We start from the raw sequence: 24,279 nt of genomic DNA, 5'->3' as shown, positions 1-24,279 counted from the left end.
CTATGTCCAGATCATGATTTTCTTATAAGGACTTCTTATTAAACATTATTTAACAAAGATTTTTATGGCGATCTCTTACTCTAGCTGTCATTTACAAACAGTTCGTTGTAAAATACTCGGTGTTTGACCTTTGAGCTGTTTTGACAGGATACATTTTTAACATGCTCTCTTTTGCTTCTGTGAACAAATGAAAGTATCACACTGGGGATCCTTAAAAATCAAGGAGCCAATCCTCAGATGGTTTAAATTGTCATAGCTCCATTGAAGTCAATAGATCTCTGAGAATTTTCACCAGCTGAAGATCCGTTCCAAACACTCATGGGTATGAATTTAAAATTCACTCCCTTTGAATATTCTGTACAAAGACCCTGATTCACAGCCACTTCAGCACATTCTTATGAGTGGCCCCATTGAAGGTTGAAAGGTAAACTCATGCTGAAGTCCCTGTTGAATACGGGTTAGGATTATGCCAAGGGCTGAAGGCTAACAACAAACTGGTGTCAGACCCTGACACTGTCTCCATTTCTCTCCTTTCCCAGTCAAAGAAAGCCTTACAATTGGTGCATTGGAATTACTCTCCCCTTCTGGGGTCTGAATTATTAACATAAACTAACAATTATTATTCACCAAATCCAAGCTGTCAAGGCTCTGGTCTCTGCAGCCTCTGTATTCATGCAGCCTTTAACTGGTGTCTTTAGAATGGAGCAGCTTGAGACTACAAAGAATGGGACTGTGTTGATGGTTGGTGGGCGCATGAAATGAACTGTTTGTCTGTCTATCCCTCTGTATATATACATGACCCCCATCTCAGTCGTTTGATTAATCATATATTTGGTTTTCTGCAGAGGTGTATACTCTCACATCTAGAGGGAATATTCAGGGGCAGTTCTGTGCTTAGACCAGGGTGATTTATGAGATCTGGAATCTCTTCCTGCCCCAGCCACATGTTAGCTATGCAACCTGAGAAGAGAATCATGTCTAGTCTCTCTGTACCTCAGTTTCCCCATCTGCAGAAATGGGGTAAATACTGACCTGCCTCAGCCAGAGTCAGTGAGGCTGACACAACTGATGTTAGTTGTTCAGAGGTGACAGATTGTGATACCTTCATATTGAACGGGACCTTGTTCTGTAAATTATCACAATGGTTTCTGTGGAATTGCTCATGGAACAATTGAAATGACAATCAGTAAATCGAGCATAATGGGCTCAAAGAATTGGCTTATTATTAATTATTATTATTATAATATATTTATTACAAATTAGAATAAGAGCAATGCCTTACCTCTTTTTCAGAGCTGGTCATGAAACAAAATATTCTGAAATATTGCATATCAATAAGGAAAAATGTTTTTTTAAATAAGGTTGAAACATTTCATTTGGACGTTATCATTATATCATATTATATAATATTACGTTATATTATATGATAGAGGAAATGATATAGAGAAAACAAAATGTTTCAATCTTATCAATTTCCTCTGGAAAATTTTGACAAAATCAATGCATTGCAGCTAAACATTTAGATTTTGTTGAATTAGCATTTTGTTATGGGGAAAACATTTACCTCAAAATTTTCAACCAGCTCTACTTTTTGTTACATCTCTCTTCATAGCTATTTACAGTTGTTATATTTCCTGGTAGATCTGTCGTCACATCCTCTTGGATTCTGGTAATGTGTTCATACTTTAGATCACGTGTGGTCAAACTATGGCCCTTGGGCCGAATCCGGCCCATTAGGGCTTTGGAGGCGGCACATGGGATTGCCAGTCTGTGGCGCAGTGGGGCTAAAGCAGGCTCGCTGCCTGCTCTAGTCCCCCGCCGTTCCTGGAAGCGGCCAGCACCACGTCCCTGCGGCCCCCACGTGCCGCAGCTCCCATTCTTTGGGAACGGGGAACCACGGCCAATGGGAGCTTCGTGGGAGGTACCCGCAGGCAAGGGCAGCGCATGGAGCCCTCTGCCCCCCGCCCCCTGGGCCGCAGGGACATGGTGCCGGCCACTTCCAGGAGGAGCGCGGGGCCAGGGCAGGCAGGGAGCCTGCTTTAGCCCCGCTGCGCACTGCTGCCACCCCGGAGCCACTCAAGTTAAATGGCGCAGGGCTGGAACCTGCACCCCAAACCTCTCCTGCACCCCTCACCCCAACCCCTGCCCTGAGCCCCCTTCCACACTCTGCGCCCGCTCCTGCACCCCAACCCCCTGCCCTGAGCCCCCTCCCACACTCCACACACCCTCCTGCACCCCAACCTCCTGCCCTGAGCCCCCTCCTGTACCCCAACCCCTTGCCCTGAGCCCTCCCACACACCGCACCCCCTCCCACACCCCGCACTCGCTCCCACACCCCAGCCCCTTGCCCCAGCCCTACATTCATGGCCATGCATGCAAGTTCCCCACCCAGATGTGGCCCTCGGGCCAAAAGGTTTGCCCACCCCTGCTTTAGATTCACCGAGCAGGGCAGAAAACTCTGTGCTGATTAGATGGAATTCTAGGGGTAAATCAGCATAGCTCCATTTACTTCAAAGCAGCTTTGCTGGTCTGCACCACCTCGGGACCTGCATAGTGTGTCAGTTAGAATATAGTGTAGTCAATCTGTTCCTTATTAATTACAAGTCAGAAACTGCGCATCCTTATTGGAGAGGGAGGGAAGGTGGGATGGTTAAAGGAATGTGAAAGAGGATAGAATTTAAACAAGTAACTTGTGTCCAAGTGAAATCTATCCATTGGTCTACTGGTCTATGTATCTATTGGTGTATCTGTATTTTTACTGGTCTGCCTATGTGTCTGTCCGTCTTTCTGTTGGTCTATCTGTGAGTCTATTTGTCTAACTGAAGGGCCCTTTCCAAGCAGTCCTGACTGCTCACAGAGAAATTATGAAATTTGGGGATGATTCTTTCTCTTGAGACATTTTTTTTCCATTTTCTGGCGACATCGAGAATATGGAAATGCCAGTCAATCCACACAGGGATTTTGGAAGGACCCTCCATGAGATTTGAACTTGGTGACATGAAGAGAGAATTTGCTCCTATGACTTTTGGGGAAGATTTTCAAAGGCACATGTGGCATTCAGGCTCCCAGACACTTTAAAATATTTAGGTGCCTAACCCCACTAGAAATCGATGGGAGTTAGCCACTCACATACCTTTGGGGATGTGGGCCACAACTCCTATTGAATGTCCTCGGGAATTGAGTCCATAACTTCCACGTGTGCCTTTGAACATCTCCTCCTTAGTTCCTGAAATGGGTCATTCCTTCACATGTTATCTAGATATTTATTGTCCCCCCACAGATGAAATATGCAGAAGAATCAAGATGGGGGAACCTCACTGTGGTGACTGAATTCACTCTACTGGGATTGTCCTACCACCGCGAGCTGGGGGTACCTCTGTTGTCCATCTATCTGTTATTTTACACCATTACCCTGACTGGGAACATCCTTCTCATCACCATCACCATGGACTCAGCCTTTCACACCCCCGCGTATTTCTTTCTCCGGGTCTTATCCTGCTACACCTCGGTCACTGTCCCCAAGATTCTGGTGAACTTCCTCTCAGAGGACAAGAACATTTCCTACATGGGCTGTGTTGTACAAATGGATTTCCTGCTCTTCCTTGGGGCCTCTGAGGGATTCCTTCTGGCCGCCATGGAGTATGACCACTTGTCAGGATTCCCCCCCCCCCATCCACTCTGAACTCTGTGGTACAGATTTGGGGACCCACATGAAAGACCCCCTAAGCTTATATTCTACCAACTTAGGTTAAAACTTCCCCAAGGCACAAATTCCTTCCTTGTCCTTGGACAGTATTGCTGCCACCACCAAGTGATTTATAGAAAAATTCAGGGAAGGGTCACTTGGAATCCCGATCCCCAGAAAATATCCCCCCAAACTCCTTCGCCCCCCTTTCCTGGGGAGGCTTGAGAATAATATACCAACCAATTGGCTAGCAATGTGAGCACAGACCAGACCCTTTGTCTTTAGGATACTGAAAATCAATCAGGTTCTGGGACTGGCTCTTTCTGGGTCTCTGGGACTGGATCCACTACTGCTGTTGCAGACGTTGGCATGTGGTCTGGGTCCATCACCTCTGACTGGGTCCTGGTAGAAGTTTCCATAACAGAGCTAGGCGGGACAGCTTGCTTAGACTGGCAGCCGGTGACCATTCCCACCCTCTTGGCTAGTTTCACATGATTGGCCAAGTCTTCCCCCAACAGCGCGGAGATGGTATAATCATCATAGACTGCAAAAGTCCACGTTCCTGACCAGCCCTTGTACTGGACAGGCAACTTGGCTGTAGGCACATTGAAAGAGTTCAACTTGAGGGGTTGAATTGTCACTTGGATCTCTGGATCAATTAAATTGGGGTCCACTGAGGAAGCATGGATAGCTGACACTTGTGCTCCGGTGTCCCTCCAAGCGGTGACCTTCTTCCCGCCCACACTCACAGTTTCCCTCCACTCCAAAGGGTATCTGGGAGGTATCTGGGCCTAAGGACCTCTGGTGTTATTCCGGTGCAATGAACTGTAATCTGTTGCGGTTCATGGGGCAGTTGGCCTTTACATGCCTCGGCTCGTTACATTTAAAACATCGTCCAACTGACGGGTCACTGGGGCGAGGTGGGTTGCTGGAGAATGGTGTGGCCGGATGATAAGGTGTCTGGAGTATTCCTTGGTGTATAGTTGGGGCCTTGGGCTGCCTCCAGTAGTAGGGTGTGGTCTGAGGTTGTTCCTTCTGGCATCCGCTCCAACTGCGACCAGGGTTGTTCCTCTCTCCTCCCTCCACCTGTTTTGTTCTGGCTTGCCCCGCCTCTCTGGTGGTCTGGGACTGCTCGTATCGATCAGCATAAGAATTAAGACTTTCTGCTGAGTCCATTTCCTTATCCCATAAACATTGTTTTATTTCTTCCTTGGACATATTCAGGAATTGCTCCTGAGCTATCAACTCACACATTCCATCAAAGCTAGTGACACCCCTTCTTTGCACCCATTTCTCTAACAGATCCTTCATCTGGTTTAGATAAGCCACATTACTTAGTCCAGGCCCTCTCTTAAGGGTTCGAAATTTTACTCTGTACGTTTCAGATGTAATTTGAAATTGCTTTAAAACAAATCCTTGATCTTATTATAGTCAGAAGCCTCATCAATAGGCATCTTATTGAATATGTCCAGAGCTCATCCAGTTAATTTTGCGACCAATGTGGTCATCTTGTGAGCTTCAGGAATTTTAAGGAGAGTGTTAGAGAGAGAGTTAGAAATAAAACAAACAAACAAACAAAAAACTTGGCTTGTCAAATATATATATATATATATATATATATATATATATATATATATATATATATATATATATATATAGGTTGTGCTGTAACAGGATACCTATGTTGTCTGATAGTGATTGTCAGCCTACAGAAAAATCCTTAAAAAAATCCCTAACACCAAGGTGCCACAAGTACTCCTTTTCTTTTTGCAAAACCCCTCTAGTTGCTCTTAGGTAAAAAACAACTTCAGGTCTTTGAAGACTTGTGAATTTCCCTGCAGGAGGTTAACTACCCTGCCTTTAGGTAAAGAAAACTCCAGCTCACAAAAGACAATTCCCTTTTGTCTCTGCTCTTGCCCCCAAGCAGAGAGGAAAAAAAACCTCTAACTGCTTTCAGCTTAAAACCTGCTTTCCAGCAGCCCAAAGGAAAAAAAAAAACATTTCCTTTTAAAAAATCTGTGCTTCTGGTTCAAAAAATCTCAAAATGATTTTAAGTTAATCCCACCGCTCTGCCACCGTGTCAAGGTTCTTTCCCCACTCTGAACTCTCGGGTACAGATGTGGGGACCTGCATGAAAACCCCCCTAAGCTTATTTTTACTAGCTTAGGTTAAAACTTCCCCAAGGTACAAACTATTTTACCTTTTGCCCTGGGACTTTTTTGCTGCCACCACCAAGCAAATATAACAAATATATAATCGGGAAAGAGCCCATGTCAAGGTTCCTCCCCCACTCTGAACTCTAGGGTACAGATGTGGGGACCTGCATGAAAAACCTCCTCAACCTCTCTTTACCAGCTTAGGTCAAAACTTCCCCAAGGTACAAAATATTCCACCCTTTGTCCTTGGATTGGCCGCTACCACCACCAAACAAATACTGGTTACTGGGGAAGAGCTGTTTGGACACGTCTTTCCCCCCAAAATACTTCCCAAAGCCTTGCACCCCACTTTCTGGACAAGGTTTGGTAAAAAGCCTCACCAATTTGCCTAGGTGACTACAGACCCAAACCCTTGGATCTGAGAACAATGAAAAAGCATTCAGTTTTCGTACAAGAAGATTTTTAATAGAAATAGAAGTAAATAGAAATCACCTCTGTAAAATCAGGATAGTTGATACCTTACAGGGTAATTAGATTCAAAACATAGAGAACCCCTCTAGGCAAAACCTTAAGTTACAAAAAAGATACACAGACAGAAATAGTTATTCTATTCAGCACAATTCTTTTCTCAGCCATTTAAAGAAATCATAATCTAACACATACCTAGCTAGATTACTTACTAAAAGTTCTAAGACTCCATTCCTGGTCTATCCCCGGCAGAAACAGCATATAGACAGACACACAGACCCTTTGTTTCTCTCCCTCCTCCCAGCTTTTGAAAGTATCTTGTCTCCTCATTGGTCATTTTGGTCAGGTGCCAGTGAGGTTACCTTTAGCTTCTTAACCCTTTACAGGTGAGAGGAGTTTTTCCTCTGGCCAGGAGGGATTTCAAAGGGGTTTACCCTTCCCTTTATATTTATGACAGCCCATTTGGAAACGTCTTTCCTGCCAAAATCCTCCCAAACCCTACACCCCCTTTCCTGGGGAAGGCTTTATAAAAATCCTCACCAGTTTCCATAGGTGAACACAGACCCAAAGCCTTGGATCTTAAGAACAATGAAAAAGCAATCAGGTTCTTAAAAGAAGACTTTTAATTGTAGAAAAAGTAAAAGAATCACCTCTGTAAAATCAGGATGGTAAATACCTTACAGGGTAATCAGATTCAAAACACAGAGAATCCCTCTAGGCAAAAGCTTAAGTGACAAAAAGACACACACACACACAAAGAGGAATATACATCCATTCAGCACAACTTATTTTCTCAGCCATTTAAACAAAACAGAATCTAACGCATATCTAACTAGATTGCTTATTAGCCCTTTACAGGAGATCTGACCTGCATTCCTGCTCTGGTTCCGGCAAAAACAACACAGACCGAGAGAACCTATGTTTCTCCCCCCCTCCACCTTTGAAAGTATCTTGTCTCCTCATAGGTCATTTTGGTCAGATGCCAGTGAGGTTATCTTAGCTTCTTAACCCTTTACAGGTGAAAGGGTTTTTCCTCTGGCCAGGATGGATTGTAAAGGTGCTGACCCTTCCCTTTATATTTATGACAGCTGCCTTTTGGGATGTACAATAGCATCTAAGCAGGTTAAGCTACTCACTCCCACTGAATGACCACGGGACTTAGCCACCGAGCTCATTTAGGAGCATTGATAAATTCCCATTGGTGCCTGTCTCCATCTTTGTGATCCTGGTGCACAGATAACACAGAAGCTGGGCTGAAATCAGGGAATGCTGGGGGAGATCATAGGCCCCATGCTATGTGAGGGTCGGACTGGAGGGACAGAATGGCTCTTTTGCCTTCATCAGCTAGGCATCACTGCACTTGCCCCTGGGCCTCTGCTGCTGAGCTGTGCAGGGCTCCAGGGAGTGAGTCCCACCCACCCTTAGGAAATAGACATGAATAAATTACCTTCCTGCAGCATCAGTCCTTTAATGCCAGTGATGCTCAATGCCAGCTACACACAGCTCATCTGCAGAGAGCAACAGGTTTGAGTCTAGTTCTGGCAGTGCAGTCTCAAAATGAAGGGGGAAAGAATTCTCAGATGCATGTGCTTTTCGCTTTTAGATTCTGGTACAAAGATAGATATTGACCAAAGAATCGTAGTGCTGGATGACTGATTGGATCATGCATTGGGGAAAAAATCCACAAAGATCAGCACAGTAAGTTTGCTTTTTCAATTAACTAGGTTTGGGGATGAACATAGAGGGAAAATTAAGAGGATAAATATGAATTACAATCTGAACTCGTTAAGACTTTTACTCTCAAATTAATCAGATGCCTACTGCTGATTGGAATTTTTCCATCCTCCAGGAAAATTTTGACTTTTCACTGAAAATCCCAAATAAATTCCCCCCCCCCCTCAGTTTTTGGCAAATGAAAACTTTCTGCTGAAAAGTGAATTTTTTTAATCAAAAAAACCAAAAATGTTTGTGTTTTGAGTTTTCAGTTTCTTTAGTGAACAATCCAAAATGTTTGGAGAAAAGCAGACAGATTCTGAGATTTGTTGTTGTTTAGCTGAAAACCCAGTCTCGATTAAAAAGAACACAGCTGAAAATTTCCAGCCAGCCTTAAACCTCAAAGAAATTGGAGAACATTAATATTGCCTGATAAACCCTTAATTTCAAACCATTATTCTATTGCATCTGTGTGATTACTCTTTCAAATGGATAGCTGCGTGGAGGTAACAGCTGAATAACCAGTAAAGTTGACAGCTCACAGACTATGTTTTGTACAGACTAGCCCCTTTCAACCCTGGGTTAGAGTTGAGCCAAGCAGACAACCCCTGTCTATCCTGACCCGTTCAAGGACATACGGGAGCTCACCATGAATAGAAGTCAGAGCTCCTGTCCTAGCTTCACACTTCTGCCGGCTGAGTATACTTGGTGTCAATGGGTGTGCAGAACATACACATAACAAGACATGGGGCTATGTTTCCACAGGTATTTTGGCACCTAGTGGGACTTTCAGAAGCACCTAGGAGCTTATAACTTGTTGATTTCAAGGGGTGTTGAGGGCCCTGATGCTTTTGAGAATCTCACTAGGTGCATCAATACATTTAAAAATCTGCCCCCCGTCCCCTCTCCGAAAGCCCTTACAGTCCTAGTAGACACAGCAGAGAAATGGAGGGAGGGGAAACTGAGGCAGAAAGAGGTGAAATGACTGGCCCAAGGTCACACAGCAGGTCACTGGCAGAGACAAGAGTAGAGCCCAAGTGTCCTGGCAACCCCTACACCACACGCACAGAGTAAACAATACAACACAGTGATAATGGAGGGATACTCTTTGTCCACTGTTACACGCCGGCCGAATTTCAGCTGGGAGTTGGTGCCATAAATCAATTTGGAAGCAGACAGCTGGCCGTCTAGGCAGAGAGCTTGGGGTAGAAAAATCACAGATGAGCTGCTACTTAGAACGTTGTGTGTGTCTACGTGGGAATCAGGCTGTGTTTAACAAGTAACATCGTGGGCCAAATCGTCAGATGGGGTAAAGTAATGAAGCTCTATTGACTTTAAAGGATCTGACCCAATTTACAATAGTGTGATAACATGACGGACTGATTGTCAGATGTGAGGAGCACTACCAACACCTACTCATTGTAAGTGACGAGTTCTGTGCACCTTTGATATTCATATAATGAGATATTAGAGAAAGAGGAATCAGGGCAATTCCCTCTGTTGCTCTAATCCTGACCATGGTCCTTCTCATTCCCCCTGCAGCCATCACACAGTGTACTGAGGAAGAAAATGTCCAACCAAACCACCATGACCGAATTCCTTCTCCTGGGGTACTCTGATGTTCCAGAACTGCAGATTTTATACTTTGTGGTGTTTCTAGTGCTTTACCTGGTATCCCTACTGTGGAACCTTCTCATCATCACAGCCATAGCTCTTGGCCACCACCTTCACACCCCCCTGTACTTCTTCCTGATGAATCTGTCCATCCTAGACCTCGGCGCCATCTCTGTCACCATCTCCAAATCCATGGCCAACTCCCTCATGAACACAGGATCGATTTCTTATTCTGGATGTGTTGCCCAAGTCTTTCTCGTCGTCTTCTTCGCTTCAGCAGATTTTGCTATACTGACCATCATGGCGTACGATCGATATGTCACCATCTGTCAACCCCTGCACTACGAGACAGCTATGAACAGAAGAGCTTGTGTCCAAATGGCAGCCAGTGCTTGGACCAATGTTCTTCTCTACTCTGCAGTACACACTGGAAAAACCTATTACCAGAAACAAACCTATTACCAGAAATATCCTTCTGTGGAGGCAACATGGTGCATCAGTTCTTCTGTGGTGTCCCCCAGCTACCCTTTGTCTTTAGGACACTGACAATCAATCAGGTTCTTCAAAGAAAAACTTTATTGATAAAGAAAAAAGTAAAAGAATCACACCTGCAAAATCAGGATGGAAGGTAACTTTACAGAGTAATACAAAGATTTAAAACACAGAGGATTCTCCACTGGGCTGAGCTTGAAAGTTACAAAAACAGGAATAAAACTACCTTTCTAGCAGAGGAAAATTCACAAGCCAAAACAAAAGAGAATCGAATGCAATTCCTTGCCTTACCTACAATTTCTGTAATTTTAGATGGATTCTTCCAGGTATGTTTTCAAGAGATATTGCACCTGCTTGGTCTCTCCCTCCATCCAGAGAGGGAACAAAACAAAGAGAGCCACAAACAAGCCCTCTCTCCCCCCACCCCAGATTTGAAAGTATTTTCTTTTCTCATTGGTCCTTCTGGTCAGGTGCCAACTAGGTGATTTGAGCTACTTAACCCCTTACAGCTAAAGCGATTCAGTACAGCCACCAAGGAGGGATTTTGTGCTACTCTTTTCTTTATATTTATGACACTGCTACGTGGCCATATGCAACCCACTGAGGTACAGGCTCATCATGAACAGGACGGTCTGCCTTTCATTGGCAGTTCTCTCATAGTTCAGTGGTAATGTGGTGTCCCTAGAACAGACAGTCCGGGGTTTCACCTTGCCATTTTGTGTCTCCAATAAGATTAACTATTTCTTCTGTGACATTCCCCCATTGATTAAACTTTCTTGCATTGACACCTCTCAGTATGAAATGCAGTTGTTTACAACTGCTATATAGGTCATCTTCATGCCATTTACCCTCATCCTTGTGTCCTACATCTTTATTATCTCCACCATCTTAAAGATGGCATTGGCTGAAGGCAGACACAAAGCCTTCTCCACCTGTTTTTCACACCTCATTGTGGTGACACTGTATTATGGGAGCAGCAGCCTGATCTATTTAAGACTCATTAACTTACCAGACAGCAACAAAGTGCTATCTCTGATGTACACAACCGTCACACCCACCTTGAACCGCTTTATTTACAGCCTGAGGAAGAAGGAGGTGAAAGAGGCTCTGAGGAGAATATTGCGGGACATGATGAAAAGAAAAATATTTTCTCATAGAAAGTAATTTGGGTACACATCTTTTTTCTGATGTCAGTTACACAACTGTGCAAATCTGGAGTAGCTCCTTTGAAGTCAATGGCATTCAATGCTATGGTTGAACTGGTGTCGAAAAACTGCAAAAAGAAACACATAAAATGTTACCGTTCTGTCAACTTTTTGTGTGCATTGGAATTAGAAAATCTGGGCAAAAAAAGTCATCAAAGCTTCAGAAATAATGATCATCTCTGTAGCTGATTGAAACACTGAAAAAATCACATGTGTATATGATTGTCTTCTAGATACCTGTATTTATTGGGAAGGGCTTGCATGGATCTGGGAAGGGCATGTGGACAGCATCACGTCTCGGTTCATTGCCCCTTTAGGGTTAATGTTGTCCAAATGCTATTCATTTAATCATGAATGTCTGTGATTGGTTGACTGTGGCAAGGTAAGCTGGTGGTTCAGTCATTCCTTCATGGGATAGGTGTCTATATCTGAGGAAAGTTCCTCCTTAACTGAGATGATGCGGATCTGAGGTGGGCGGAGCATTGCTGAAGTGAACACTTGACCTGTTCTGTGAATGGATAGAGATTCCCTGTTCTTTCTGGGGATAATGTGAAAACTCTTGATGTTGAGTAGAGCTGGTGGGAAAATGAGGATTTTTTCTGTGGAAAATTGTATGGGAAATATCCCCATTAGAAAGATTCCTGTCTGGAAATTCCAATTTTCCTGAAAGAAATTTTGAAACCATAGGAAAGTATTATGGGAAAGCATTGGGTTTTTTCACACTTTCTTCCTGTTTCCAAACTATTTCCACCGAACACTGACTATTGTTAAGTGTTGAAAGCATTTTCTTTAACAGTGAAAGTATGCTTTATGTCTGACAGTAATATTTTCAACCCTTAATTTTTATTTTCCAAATGGCAAAAGTTAGAGGAAGGTCAAGAAGTAGGGCCTTTTCCCCCGCACTTTCTTACCATTTTCCAAATTTTGCCATTTGCAAAATATCCTGCTGGGGGGAGGCTCCTGGGCTGGGAATTTCCCAGGAGGCGCAGGGAGCTGGGTGCCCAGTGGACACTGGGAGCTGCGTGCCAGTCAGTGGGTGACACTGAGAGTGGGGTCTATCTATCTATATGGCTGGCTGGTAATTTGATGTATTGTCATGTTTTTAAGCATGTTTTTAACATTTTATAAAATGTTCTTATATGAATTTAAAATAAAAAAACCCAACAGTAACAACAACGATAATAATAATAATTAATCATAGAAAATCAGAGTAGTTAGCACAACGTGATTTGGGGGCAAAATATTTTTTTCTTTATTTGTATGTTAAATTCCCACGCAACCATTTGTGGTGTTCTAGAAATGCTAAATAAGAATAATTTTCTGTTTGATCTTCCTGATTACAAAATGGGGAAAATGATAACTATCTAGCCATGTGAAGATTAACACTTTGATATTCTGACTGAACTTTCAACATACTAGCCATGATTCAGCACCCTGCTTTATGTCAGCACAATAGCTTTGATTTCAGGAGTTTCGATCAATGTGTAACTGGAGTAACACACAAATATCTCAGAGCCATTCTGTAAAGGTCTCAATCAATAGGTCTGGTAGCAGCAGACCAGGTGAAAAGGAACTAAAATTCATAGTATATGAGTGGCTTCCTGCTTCAATGAATGAAAAAGACTCCAGTAACCTCTAGTTACCCAGGCTCAGATCCACAAAGGGACTTAGGCACCTCAAGACTAGATTTAGGCACTTTTAGGCACCACTGCAATCCACAAACACTCGCTCTGCTTCCACTTAACTCTGTAGGCACCTACACTTACTTCTGGGCAGATTCTTAAAGGTATTTCGGTGCCTAGTGGGATTTTCAAAAGCCTCTGAGCACCTAACACTCATTGAAATCCCTACCTTTAAAAATACCTTTAAAAATCTGGACCTAGGCACCTAAATTTGCACTGTAAACAACTCCCAAAGTATCTTATTTTGTGTCTCTGGGCGTGCGTCCGTGGAAGCCCCAGCATGATCCACAAACCTGTGAAGATGGGTGTTGCCCAGCTTATCTCACCTGCGAAACCTTTCCCAGTAGGCAGGCTCTGAACACACATAACTCTACACAAAATGGCCAGAGGGACACAGGGGTGCTGGAATAGGGGGAGGCAGGGGGCCACGGCCCCATCACTTTTTACTGGCCTTAAGGGCAAGTGAGAGGCGGGAGGCGGCAGAGAAGAGCGAGCAAGGTGCGGGGCCTTCAGGAGAAGAGGTGGCGCCGGAGCAGGGCCTCGGGGGAAGGTGCAGGATGAGGGTGGGGCCTCGAGGGAAGGGGTGGAGTGGAGGCGGGGCCTTGGGGGAAGAGGCGGTGTGGGGCCGGGGCCTCAGAGAAGAGCAGTGTGGGGGCAGGGCCTTGGGGAAGAGGCGTTGCGGGGGCAGGGCCTCTGGTTGATGAGGAGAAGGAATTAGCACAAGGATCTTCCATCTCTCCAATGACTGACCTGACCACTGGGATACAGAGTCACTTTTGCTCACTCTGAGGCCCAGTGCATATTTAATTGTTTATATACAGTACAACAGCTTCAACAGGAGAGACTGGAAGAGCACCACATTGGGATATCCTTTAGTTAGGCTTGGCAGAATTCAATTTTTATTTTTTTTATAATTTCAGCGTATAATATCAGTGTGTACTTTTAAGCATTTTTTTCTATTTTTATCAATTTTTGCATTTGAGTTTTAAGTATTGTTTTTTCCAGATTTTTATTGATTTAATCAATAAAATTAAATTAAAATCAATTATTTTATTTGATCAATCAGAGGTGTGGGAAATTGTGAGGGTGAGTCACACAACAGAGCTCCTCAGACAATAATTCTTTAATGACAGGAGATATTGGTTTTTAAAAGTTAAAGCTTTACAACCATTACAACACACGCTGACAACATCACGTGTCAAAATATACAAGGCAAATATCCTTAAATCAAACTCTAATAAATTCTCAAGCAGCATTTTTCTTACTTTGCCTATCTGTAAATTTCTATTCTTGGCAACGGAAATATTTTTTTCATTCTTTTTTGTGTGTACTGTAAAATTGATGTGTATGGGACATTTAGAGATACAAATCTAATCCTTCAAGCCTATCTTTTCCCCAATGGTTAGAGCATGTATCTAAAATGTAGAGAACCATTGTTCAATTCCCTTCTTCCTCTCGGGCAGAGGGGGAAATTGAACTGTGGGTCTCCCACATTCTTAGTGAGTGCCCTAAGCAGTGGGCTAAAGTTTATAAGAGAGGCCTTCTCCTCTCCCTGCTATTTGGTATGTGGTTGGGCTTGCTCTGAGACTGCCTACCAACTGAGGTATGCCACATGTTGTGATAGGCATGTGTAGGGTACATGGATCTGGAAATGTGTGTTGTGGGGGGTTTTGACTACTGTGGCAGTGGAGATATGCTGGCAGGTTTTGCATCTGTTGTAATGGCAGGGGCTGGTGCCGCTTTGAGTTGGTGGCTCCTGGTGTGTGGGGAGCTTGCTTCTGATAATGAGGTTGGAGAGGTTGCAGGGGTGTGTTTGAAGGCCAGAGGAGGGGGTTCTGGAAAGATATCATTCAGGATGTGGTCCCCAGTGAGTATGGGTTGTAATTGTTTCATGATACTTAAATTCATAAATCTGCTACACAGCAAAAATCATGGCCTTAATTATTAAGTTGTAACCTGTAAGTTGTAATGCTGTAAGTTTCACTGGTGATAGGGGACCGGTGAAAGTAAAGCGCTGGTTTGTGTACTCACTCAATTCCTGAGGCAACAGAGAGTGTTTACACTACCAGCACTTCCATCCCCGATGAGAGCAGCGCTGTAGGGCAGCTATCCCAGAGCTGTAAGCTTCACTGCAAAAAGTCATTAACAAGAGTAGACAGTCCAGCAGTTTTAGCGCAAAAAAGGGACTTTTTGCCCTTTAAATAGTAAGTGTAGACATACCCCAACCCTTTTTGTCCTGTGACTGGAGAGGTGTTAACTGCCCACTTCACCTTGAATATCCTCTTGCAACGTGTTAAGGCCTTATCTGTTCCACATTTGTATGCAGCTGTGACATGCCGAGTACCTGTCCCCGATCTCAAGAAGACCTCTGTGTAAATTCCAAAGCTTGTCTCTTTCACCAGCATAAGCTGGACCAATAAACGATATTACCTCACCTACCTTGTCTCTCTAATATCCTGGGGAAAAACACAGCTAAAACAACACTGCAAACATCGTATACCTCGCGTAGACCTGCTGCACTGTAGGGAACTTCATCACGAATAACCCCCTTAAGTCCTCACTGACATCAGTGGAGTTCAGTTCAGGTTGGGCTGGACATGCTCTGCCCATCTCGCAGTGCAGCTCCTTTAGCTCACTTTACCCCAGGCAGATCCAGGTCCATCCAGACCGTGCCTTATGAGTCAGCGAATACCTGGCGCTGCAATCATTACTTAGAAACTGGCCTTCCTGCACACCAGGGGTCTCACTGTAGGTAATAGAACAGCTCGAATAATTCAGGGCTCCCACGTGCGCTGTGGTTTGCTATATTACACCACTTGATGAGCTCCCATTATATCCATTTTATTGCAACTTACAATAAATGTTGAGAAGAAAGTTTGTGATTGGTTATAAAAGCCATAGTCTTACTTAGAGCTTTTCTCAGGGCCTCCTTGACCTCCTTGTTTCTCAGGCTGTAGATGAGGGGATTGACCACGGGAGTCAGGATGGTGTAGAAGACAGAGAACACTTTGTTCAGTTCTCGCAGTGCAGCAGTGTCTGGGAGCATGTAAACAACAAACAGGGTCCCATAGAAAATTGTCACCACGATGAGGTGAGAGGAGCAGGTGGAAAAAGCCTTTTGCCTCCTAGCGCTGGAAGAGATTCTCAGGACAGTGCTGATGATAGCCATGTAAGATGCCAGGGTTAATAGAAATGGGGGAAGAATGAATATGAAGCAGACAGGGGAAATCACAAGAACCATCAAGCTGGTGTCGCTGCAGGACAGTTTTATCAATGAGGTGTAATCACAAAGGAAATGGTCAATTTCATTGGGGCCACAGAAAATCAATTGTGATAGCCAACATACTGTGATGCTGCTGACTACAGACCCACTTAGCCAAGACACAGCTGCTAGCTGGAAGGAAAATCTACTATTCATGCAGGCTGCATAATGCAGTGGTTTGCATATGGCTAAATACCGATCGTAAGACATCACTGATAAGAAACAACATTCTGCAGCTAACAGAGAACCAAAGATACCAGATTGTACCAGGCAGCCACGAACAGAAATGGATCTGTCCCCAGTCAGGACACTGGCCAGCATCCTGGGCAGGATGGTGGAGGTGTAGCAGGTCTCCAAGCAGGACAAGTTACCCAGGAAGAAGTACATGGGGGTGTGAAGGTGCTGATCGGACACAACTAGTGCAACAATGAGGATGTTCCCAGCCACTGTCACAATGTAGATCGCCAGAAACAGCAGGAAGAGAAGAATTTTCAGTTCATGGAGATTCCCAAAGTCCAGGAGGATAAATCCTGTGATGGACGTTTGATTTCTCTCCTTTGTGTCTGCCATGGATTCTAGCAAGAAAAGTAATTTTTAAAAAAGTAGTAATAATAGCTTGTGAAATATGACATGAAACAGGTACCTTTGTGGGGAGGGAGTTACTTTGTTAGTCTCTAAGTTGCCACAAGTACTCCTCTTCTTTTAACAAAAACAAATTTATTTGAGCATAAGCTCACCGAGAAGGCCTCAGCTGGAGGACTAGGTTCAGTTTTGGCAATCACAGAATAAGAAATATGTGGACAAATTGGAGAGAATCTAGAAGTGCGCAACAAAACGATAAAAGGTTTAGAAAATCCAACCTATGAAGCAAGGTGGAAAGAACTGGGCATATTTAGTCTAGAGAAGAAAAAACGGAGGGGGAACCTGATGAGCCTTCAAACATGTAAGACGTTGTTACAAAGAGGACAGGGATCACTTGTTCTTTATGTCCACTAAGGGTCTCACAAGAAGCAATCAGCTTTATCTGCAGCAAGGGAGATTTGGTTTAGACAGTAGAAAAACTTTCTAACTCTAAGGATAGGGAAGCCCCAGAACAGGTTACAAGGCAGGTTGTGGAATCCCCATTATCTGACTTTTTAAAAAGCAGCTTAGACAAACACCTGTCAGAGATGGTCTAGATGGTCAGCACAGGAGGCTGGACTTGGTGTCCTCTCAAGATCCTTTGCAGCCCTTCAGTTCTATGATTCATTATTCTACTTCCTTCTCACACACATATCTGCATTTTTTACTGATACCTTAGTTAGTGATGAATTTGTATGTGAATTTTGAGTTAAGCAGTACAATAGTAGTTGTTTGTTTGTTATTCTATGTCTTTGTTTAGGGAGTTTTAACAGAATGACTAGCCATGCAAATATGAGATACAATACAATATTCATTTTAATACTTGCCTATTTCTTCTTCATATCCGCAAGACACTGCATTTTTTGCCGTCATATTGAACTGTAAACTCACGTGTTTTAGGGTTTCTTTTATCTTCTGTAGCTTAGAAATCACTCTGATGGCAAATGAATGAAGTTAGATAGATAGGTAGATAGAGAGATGAAGGAGAGACAGAGACACTGCCAGATAGACAGGCAGAAATAAAGCTAGACTGTGGAGGGAAGGCTAGATAGCGACAGATGGGCAGACAGAGAGTTAGCTAGCTAGATACCTCATTGAAGATTTCCTATTTTAAGGTTTGTTCCTCCTACTGAATATGTGGCTTTTGTGCAGTGAATGACTGGGGAGGCAGAGATTCTCATAAATCCTCACAAATTCCTGCCATCTAGCTCTGGCTAGGGCTGACTCTGAGTAAACCCAGGGTGTTCTACACACGTCTAAAACTGTCTGTTCAGCTTGTGTCTTACAGAAACACAGGATCTCTGTTACACATTACCTTTACCTTTACCTTCTGTGAATCTTGTGAGAAAAGTTGTGCTTCCTCAAAAACAGGTATAATAAAAGCTGGAGTCTCGGAAGTTATCTCTTCATGCAGCCTTTCAGAGATCAGGATCCAGGATCCAGAGTCTATCACCATCTTCTTCATGGACCACAGTCAAAAGACCTAAGAGTTCTACAGAGGATCCCCTGTTCTATTCTCCTGCTTGTCACAGCTGGCTTTTATCTGATCCCAGAAACTGAATGCCTTCTCTGATTTGTTATATGAGAGTGAAACAATTCCCTGGAAACTTATGCTAATGGGAATTTACAATTGCCGCAAAGGCAGCGTTAATGCTCCATTTTATTTTTAGAACTTACAAACAAGTTTAATACATGAACTCCTAACCTCAGAGAGAAAGTTGTGGAAATAGGACAACTTCTAGCTTCAAAGGAATAGTTACGGAGATAGGAAAATGTCTAACATCAAAGGAGGTGTTTCTCTTTACCAATTCTAAGGGACATAGGAATTGCCATTCTCGAGGAGGCCAGTCATCCACCTTGTCCACTCTCCTGTCTCTGAATTAGCTAGTACCAACTGCTTTAGAAGAGGGTTCATAGATTCAACCATCTTAGGAGAGCAGGGACATTGAATCACCTTCCCTGTACATAGCAGGACATTACATTTCAGCCAGTTACCCCTGTATTTAGCTCAATACCATGTGTTTGGTTAAAGCAACTTTCAGAAAAGCATCTGGTCTTTATGTGAAGATATCAAGAGTTGGAGAATTCACCACTTCTCTTGGTAGCTTGTTCCAATGGTTAATCAACTTCTCTAGAAGTGTGACTCCCTGGCTGGCATGCCTCCTCATGGTTGCACATGGCATAGTTTTAGTTGGGGATTGGGCCTGCGTTGAGCAGGGGGTTGGACTAGATGACCTCCTGAGGTCCCTTCCAACCCTGATATTCTATGATTCTATTATTCATAGCAAGGTCATCTTCTTCTTTGGCATTCCTTGCTCACTGTCACTCTGGCTGTGCTGTGATCTACTTCTCGTAACTCAGCCGTCCAGCCAAGTCACATATATTCCCATCCAATCTGAGGTAAACCCAGTCTAGCTCCTCAGTAGTCCAGTGGCTTCATGCCAGGTCTTCAGGCTGATTTCAGGCTTTATTGGCCTTCCAGCTCATCTCTGGGGGGCCTTTGTGCCACCATCCTCGGGGGGCTGGGAGGGGAACCCAGGCTTACTATCTACTCTGGGTACCCTGTAGTAAGCAGTTCAGCTGTGTCTATTCACACCCTTTGCCTCCTCCTGGGCTACTTTCTAACTCAGCCTGTCATAGAATCATAGAATATTAGGGTTGCAAGAGACCTCAGGAGGTCATCTAGTCCAATCCCCTGCTCAAAGCAGGACCAACACCAACTAAATCATCCCAGCCAGGGCTTTGTCAAACCGGGCCTTAAAAGCCTCTAAGAATGGAGATTCCACCACGTCCCGAGGTAACCCATTCCAGTGCTTCACCACCCTCCTAGTGAAATAGTGTTTCCTAATATCCAACCTAGACCTCCCCCACTGCAACTTGAGACCACTGCTTCTTGTTCTGCCATCTGCCACCACTGAGAACAGCCTAGCTCCATCCTCTTTGGAACTCCCCTTCAGGTAGTTGAAGGCTGCTATCAAATCCCCCCTCACTCTTCTCTTCTGCAGACTAAATAACCCCAGTTCCCTCAGCCTCTCCTTGTAAGTCATGTGCCCCAGCCTCCTAATCATTTCTGTTGTGCTCTGCTGGACTCTCTCCAATTTGTCCACATCCCTTCTGTAGTGGGGGGACCAAATCTGGACACAATACTCGAGGTGTGGCCCCACCAGTGCCGAAAAGAGGGGAATAATCACTTTCCTCAATCGTCTGGCAATATTTCTACTAATACAGCCCAATATGCCGTTGGCCTTCCGGGCAACAAGGGCACACTGCTGACTTATATCTAGTTTCTTGTCCTCTGCAATCCCCAGGTCCTTCCTGCAAGGAAACTCAAGAGGGCTCATCTGGGATTTGAACCTGGGACATCTTGCACCCAGAGTGAGTGAGACTCATACCCCTTGACCAATGAGCCTGGCCCTTAGCCTTTCTCACAGCTCCTTCTCAGGCTCCCTCCTCCACAGATCCCAGAGGGAAAGAGGATTCGTTATGGTGAACAAAGCAAATGTACAGGTCCAAGGTGGGGTCTATCTGCCCCAAAGAGGATCTGGTACTTTCTCCCCATGAAGGAACATATAGGTTTTAATCAAGTCACCTCTCAGTCTTCTTTTTGATAAGACTGAGAGGTGGAACACCATGACCCCATGGAAAGTCCCCACGTATCCTCATCAGTTAGCGGTTGGCTTAATACGGGATAAGTGCTCTGGTGAATCTGAAGCAATAAATAATTTATCACTACAAGCAGTAACGTCCTGGAGTCGTAACCCTGCTTTCCTCGTTTACCCAAATTTAAGGGAACTGGGCACTATAGTTTGGTACGCAATGTTGCACCCAAAATCTTACTCACATAATGGACTGAGCAGAGAAGCTGAGGAGCTCTGAATCAGATTCCCCTTTGTTCTCTTGAGTGACCTTGATAATAACTTGCATATCACCCCCATCAGTGGGATAAATACATTAACATATAATGATTAGAGCTGGTCAAAAATTAATCTTATGGAACAATTTTCCACTGGAACATTCTCTTTGGACAGAAGAGGAACTTTTCATGGGAGTGTGTTGATTCCATTGAAACTTTTAGTGGACAACAGGCAGGCTCCTGGTTGACTTCAGCTTGACTGCTGCCTGATTCCTCGGCTGCCCGGATACCTATGCTGTCTGGCTTCCCAGCTGTCCAGCAGGAAATGTAAATTTTAATGAAATCACATTTTTCAAGGGAAAAATCTCTCATGTGAAAAACAGCCCTTGAAAGAAGTTTTAAGGGGAAAACTAAAGGCAGATTTCCTCTAGCAATGTTAACTCTGCTCCGCTGGGAATGCCAGTCTTCTGTCTCCACCATGGATCATACTAACCCCTCCCTGCACACAACTATACTACATCAATATCTACAAATTATGTGGATAGGATAGGAAAGGGTAGTTTGGTAAAGTGACGTATAAATAGTGTGGCCACCTCTGGAGTGCCACTTCGTGACTTGGGATGACTCTGCGGTGCCTGGCCTCCATTTCCTTTCTTGTTGCTCCTCAATAACTCCACAAAGGCTCATGTGTCCCTTCTTGTGGTCTGGCTTATTAACATATGTCAGGCTTCCTTCCCCACTCTGAACTCTGGGGTACAGGTGTGGGGACCTGCATGAAAGACCCCCAAAGCTTATTTTTACCAGCTGAGGTTAAAACTTGCCCAAGGCACAGATTTCCTTCTGCCCTGGTTTCGCTGCCACCACCAAGTGATTTAACAAACAATTACGGAAAGGACCACTTGGAGTCCTATTCCCCCAAAATATTCCCCCAAGCCTATACACCCCCTTTCCTGGGAAGGCTTGAGAATAATATCCTAACCAATTGGTTACAAAATGATAAAAAACCCTGGGTCTTGGAACCATGGAAAAAATCAGTTAGGTTCTTAAAAAGAAGGATTTTATTTCAAGAGAAAAAGGTAAAAGAATCACCTCTGTAAACTTAGGCTGGTATTTCACCTTACAGAGTAGCAGAAAATTGAAAGAGAACAGAGGAACTCCCTCGAGCCTTAGTTTCAAAAAGTTACAACAAAACAGGGATAAACCTCCCTCTAGCAAAGGGAAAATTCACAAGTTGAGAAAACAATGGTAAACTAATACACCTTGCCTGATGTTAGGGGGCTTATTCCTTCACTCGCTTACTTCCCTGGGCCTTCTCACATGAACAGAGAGCAACAATACCCAAAGTCCAAAGGTGCAAATAATTTGATGTTTATTGGGGTGAACTTCCAGCAAGCATGATTCCACTTTCCTTCCTTAGTGTCCCCCACTCCCAGCTCTGAGACCACAGAGGGTTACCTGTGTCCCTGTTCCCGTTCTCCCCGTTAGCAAAACATGATTCCAATTTCCCCACCCCCATTCTCTGTTCCCATTCCCCCCTTACTTCCTGACTGACTGCAGACTGTATAGTAAAACTTGAGTTCTGCTTAGCTATACCTTAGTTTAATTTCAGTAAAATGATTGGTTAACTAATCCTAACATATTGTAACACGATTATTTAACCAATTATATCCCAGCACCTTAATTTGTACACACCCGGCAAAATTAATTATACAGCAGACAGAAACAATCACAGAACCAGACAGCGATTATACAGACAAACAAAAGGGAAATGGGAACTACAATGACAGAACAACACAGAAATGAGGATTTCACATCTCAGCTACTGAGAAGTGAGTTCTTGCCAGAGAGGATGCTATCAAACTAAGTTTCCTTTTATACCTTCTAGGCACTTCCCTTTCTCTGGAGGTGATAGGAATACAATCCTGTCCTGATAATGCCTAGCAATAGCATTGACAAGGTTCCTTCCCCACTCTGAACTCTCGGGTACAGATGTGGGGATCTGCCTAAAAACTTCCTAAGCTTACTTTTACCAGCTTAGGTTAAAACTTCCCCAAGGTACAAACTATTTTACCTTTTGCCCTTGGACTTTCACTGCCACCACCAAACATATATCTGGGTTTATTTTTATTAGGAAAGCGTAGTTTGGAAACGTCTTTCCCCCCGAAATCCTCCCAACCCTTGCACCCCACTTCCTGGGGAAGGTTTAGTAAAAATCCTCACCAATTTGCATAGGTGACCACAGACCCAAACCCTTGGATCTTAGAACAATGAAAAAAGCATTCAGTTCTTGAAAAGAAACATTTTAATAGAAGAAACAGTAAAAAGAATCACCTCTGTAAAATTCGGATGGTAAATACCTTACAGGGTAATCAGTTTCAAAACATAGAGAATCCCTCTAGGCAAAACCTTAAGTTACAAAAAAGACACACAGACAGGAATATTCATTCTATTCAGCACAGCTATTTTCTCAGCCATTTAAGAAATCATAATCTAACACACACCTAGCTAGATTACTTACTAAGTTCTAAGACTCCATTCCTGTTCTGTCCCCGGCAAAAGCATCACACAGACAGACAGAGACCCTTTGTTTTTTTCCCTCCTCCCAGCTTTTAAAAGTATCTCGTCTCCTCATTGGTCATTTTGGACAGGTACCAGCGAGGTTACCTTTAGCTTCTTAACCCTTGACAGGTGAAAGGATTTTTCCTCTGGCCAGGAGGGATTTTAAAGGTGATTACCCTTCCCTTTATATTTATGACAAGCATCTTATTTCAATGTGACTAGGTTGGGATGTGAGGATGTGACTGTTCGCTTCCCAGTTTATGGCTGCCTCTGCTGCTTAGCCAAAGGCCTTAGCCTAAGAACAGGGCCTCTTGCTGCCACAGTAAGAGAAGGGCCTTACACCAGCAGAAGTGATTTTGATTCTTTCTTTTATACCTCTAGAACTAGCTAAGTGATAAAAATACACCTACATTCTTAGAGTATAGGCCTTTACAGAAAGGCCTGAATATCTATATCCTAATATACCCCTATGGTTATGACAACATAAAATTCAAAGTAAGTGAGCTGTAGCTCACGAAAGCTTATGCTCAAATAAATTGGTTAGTCTCTAAGGTGCCACAAGTACTCCTTTTCTTTTTGCGAATACAGACTAACACGGCTGTTACTCTGATAACTGTGATATGTGACCCATCACTTAAATCAGCCTGTGGACAAATGACTGCAGGGTAGCTAAAGTAATGCTGATTTTTTTAAAAAGGCTCTAGAGGCAATCCTGACAATTACAGGCTGGTGAGCCTAACCTCAGTACCATGCAGATTGGTTGAAGCTCTTTTAAAGAAGAGACTCGTCAGACACATAGATAAACAAGATAGGTTGAGGAAGAGTCAGTATGGCTTTTGTAAAAGGAAGTCGTGCCTCACCAATCTATCAGAATGCTTTCAGGGAGTCAACAAGCATGTGGACAAGGGTGATACAAGGAACTTGGACTTTCAGAAAGCTTTTGACAAAGACCCACACCAACTGCTCTTA

The 24,279-nt window shown here is 43.7% G+C and overlaps 1 protein-coding gene and 1 pseudogene across 1 annotated transcript; one reads left to right on the top strand and one right to left on the bottom strand.

The window, feature by feature from the left end:
• Nucleotides 1–3,445: 3,445 nt before the first annotated feature.
• On the top strand, nt 3,446–11,292 carry LOC140897489 (olfactory receptor 10A7-like; annotated as a pseudogene).
• Nucleotides 11,293–15,866: 4,574 nt separating this feature from the next.
• On the bottom strand, nt 15,867–16,847 carry LOC140897740 (olfactory receptor 11A1-like). The gene has a single exon (XM_073310739.1). The coding sequence runs from the start codon at nt 16,845–16,847 to the stop codon at nt 15,867–15,869; it is 981 nt and encodes a 326-aa protein (XP_073166840.1).
• Nucleotides 16,848–24,279: the final 7,432 nt, after the last annotated feature.

The sequence above is a fragment of the Lepidochelys kempii genome, chromosome 14, assembly GCF_965140265.1.
Source record: "Lepidochelys kempii isolate rLepKem1 chromosome 14, rLepKem1.hap2, whole genome shotgun sequence".
Taxonomy (NCBI): domain Eukaryota; kingdom Metazoa; phylum Chordata; order Testudines; family Cheloniidae; genus Lepidochelys; species Lepidochelys kempii.
Note: the sequence above shows the minus strand (reverse complement) of the source record. Positions and strands in the feature narration are given on the sequence as shown.

What these genes read in the sequence shown, in the direction of transcription:
- LOC140897740 (XM_073310739.1), bottom strand. Translation starts at nt 16,847, where the DNA reads ATGGCAGACACAAAGGAGAGAAATCAAACGTCCATCACAGGATTTATC.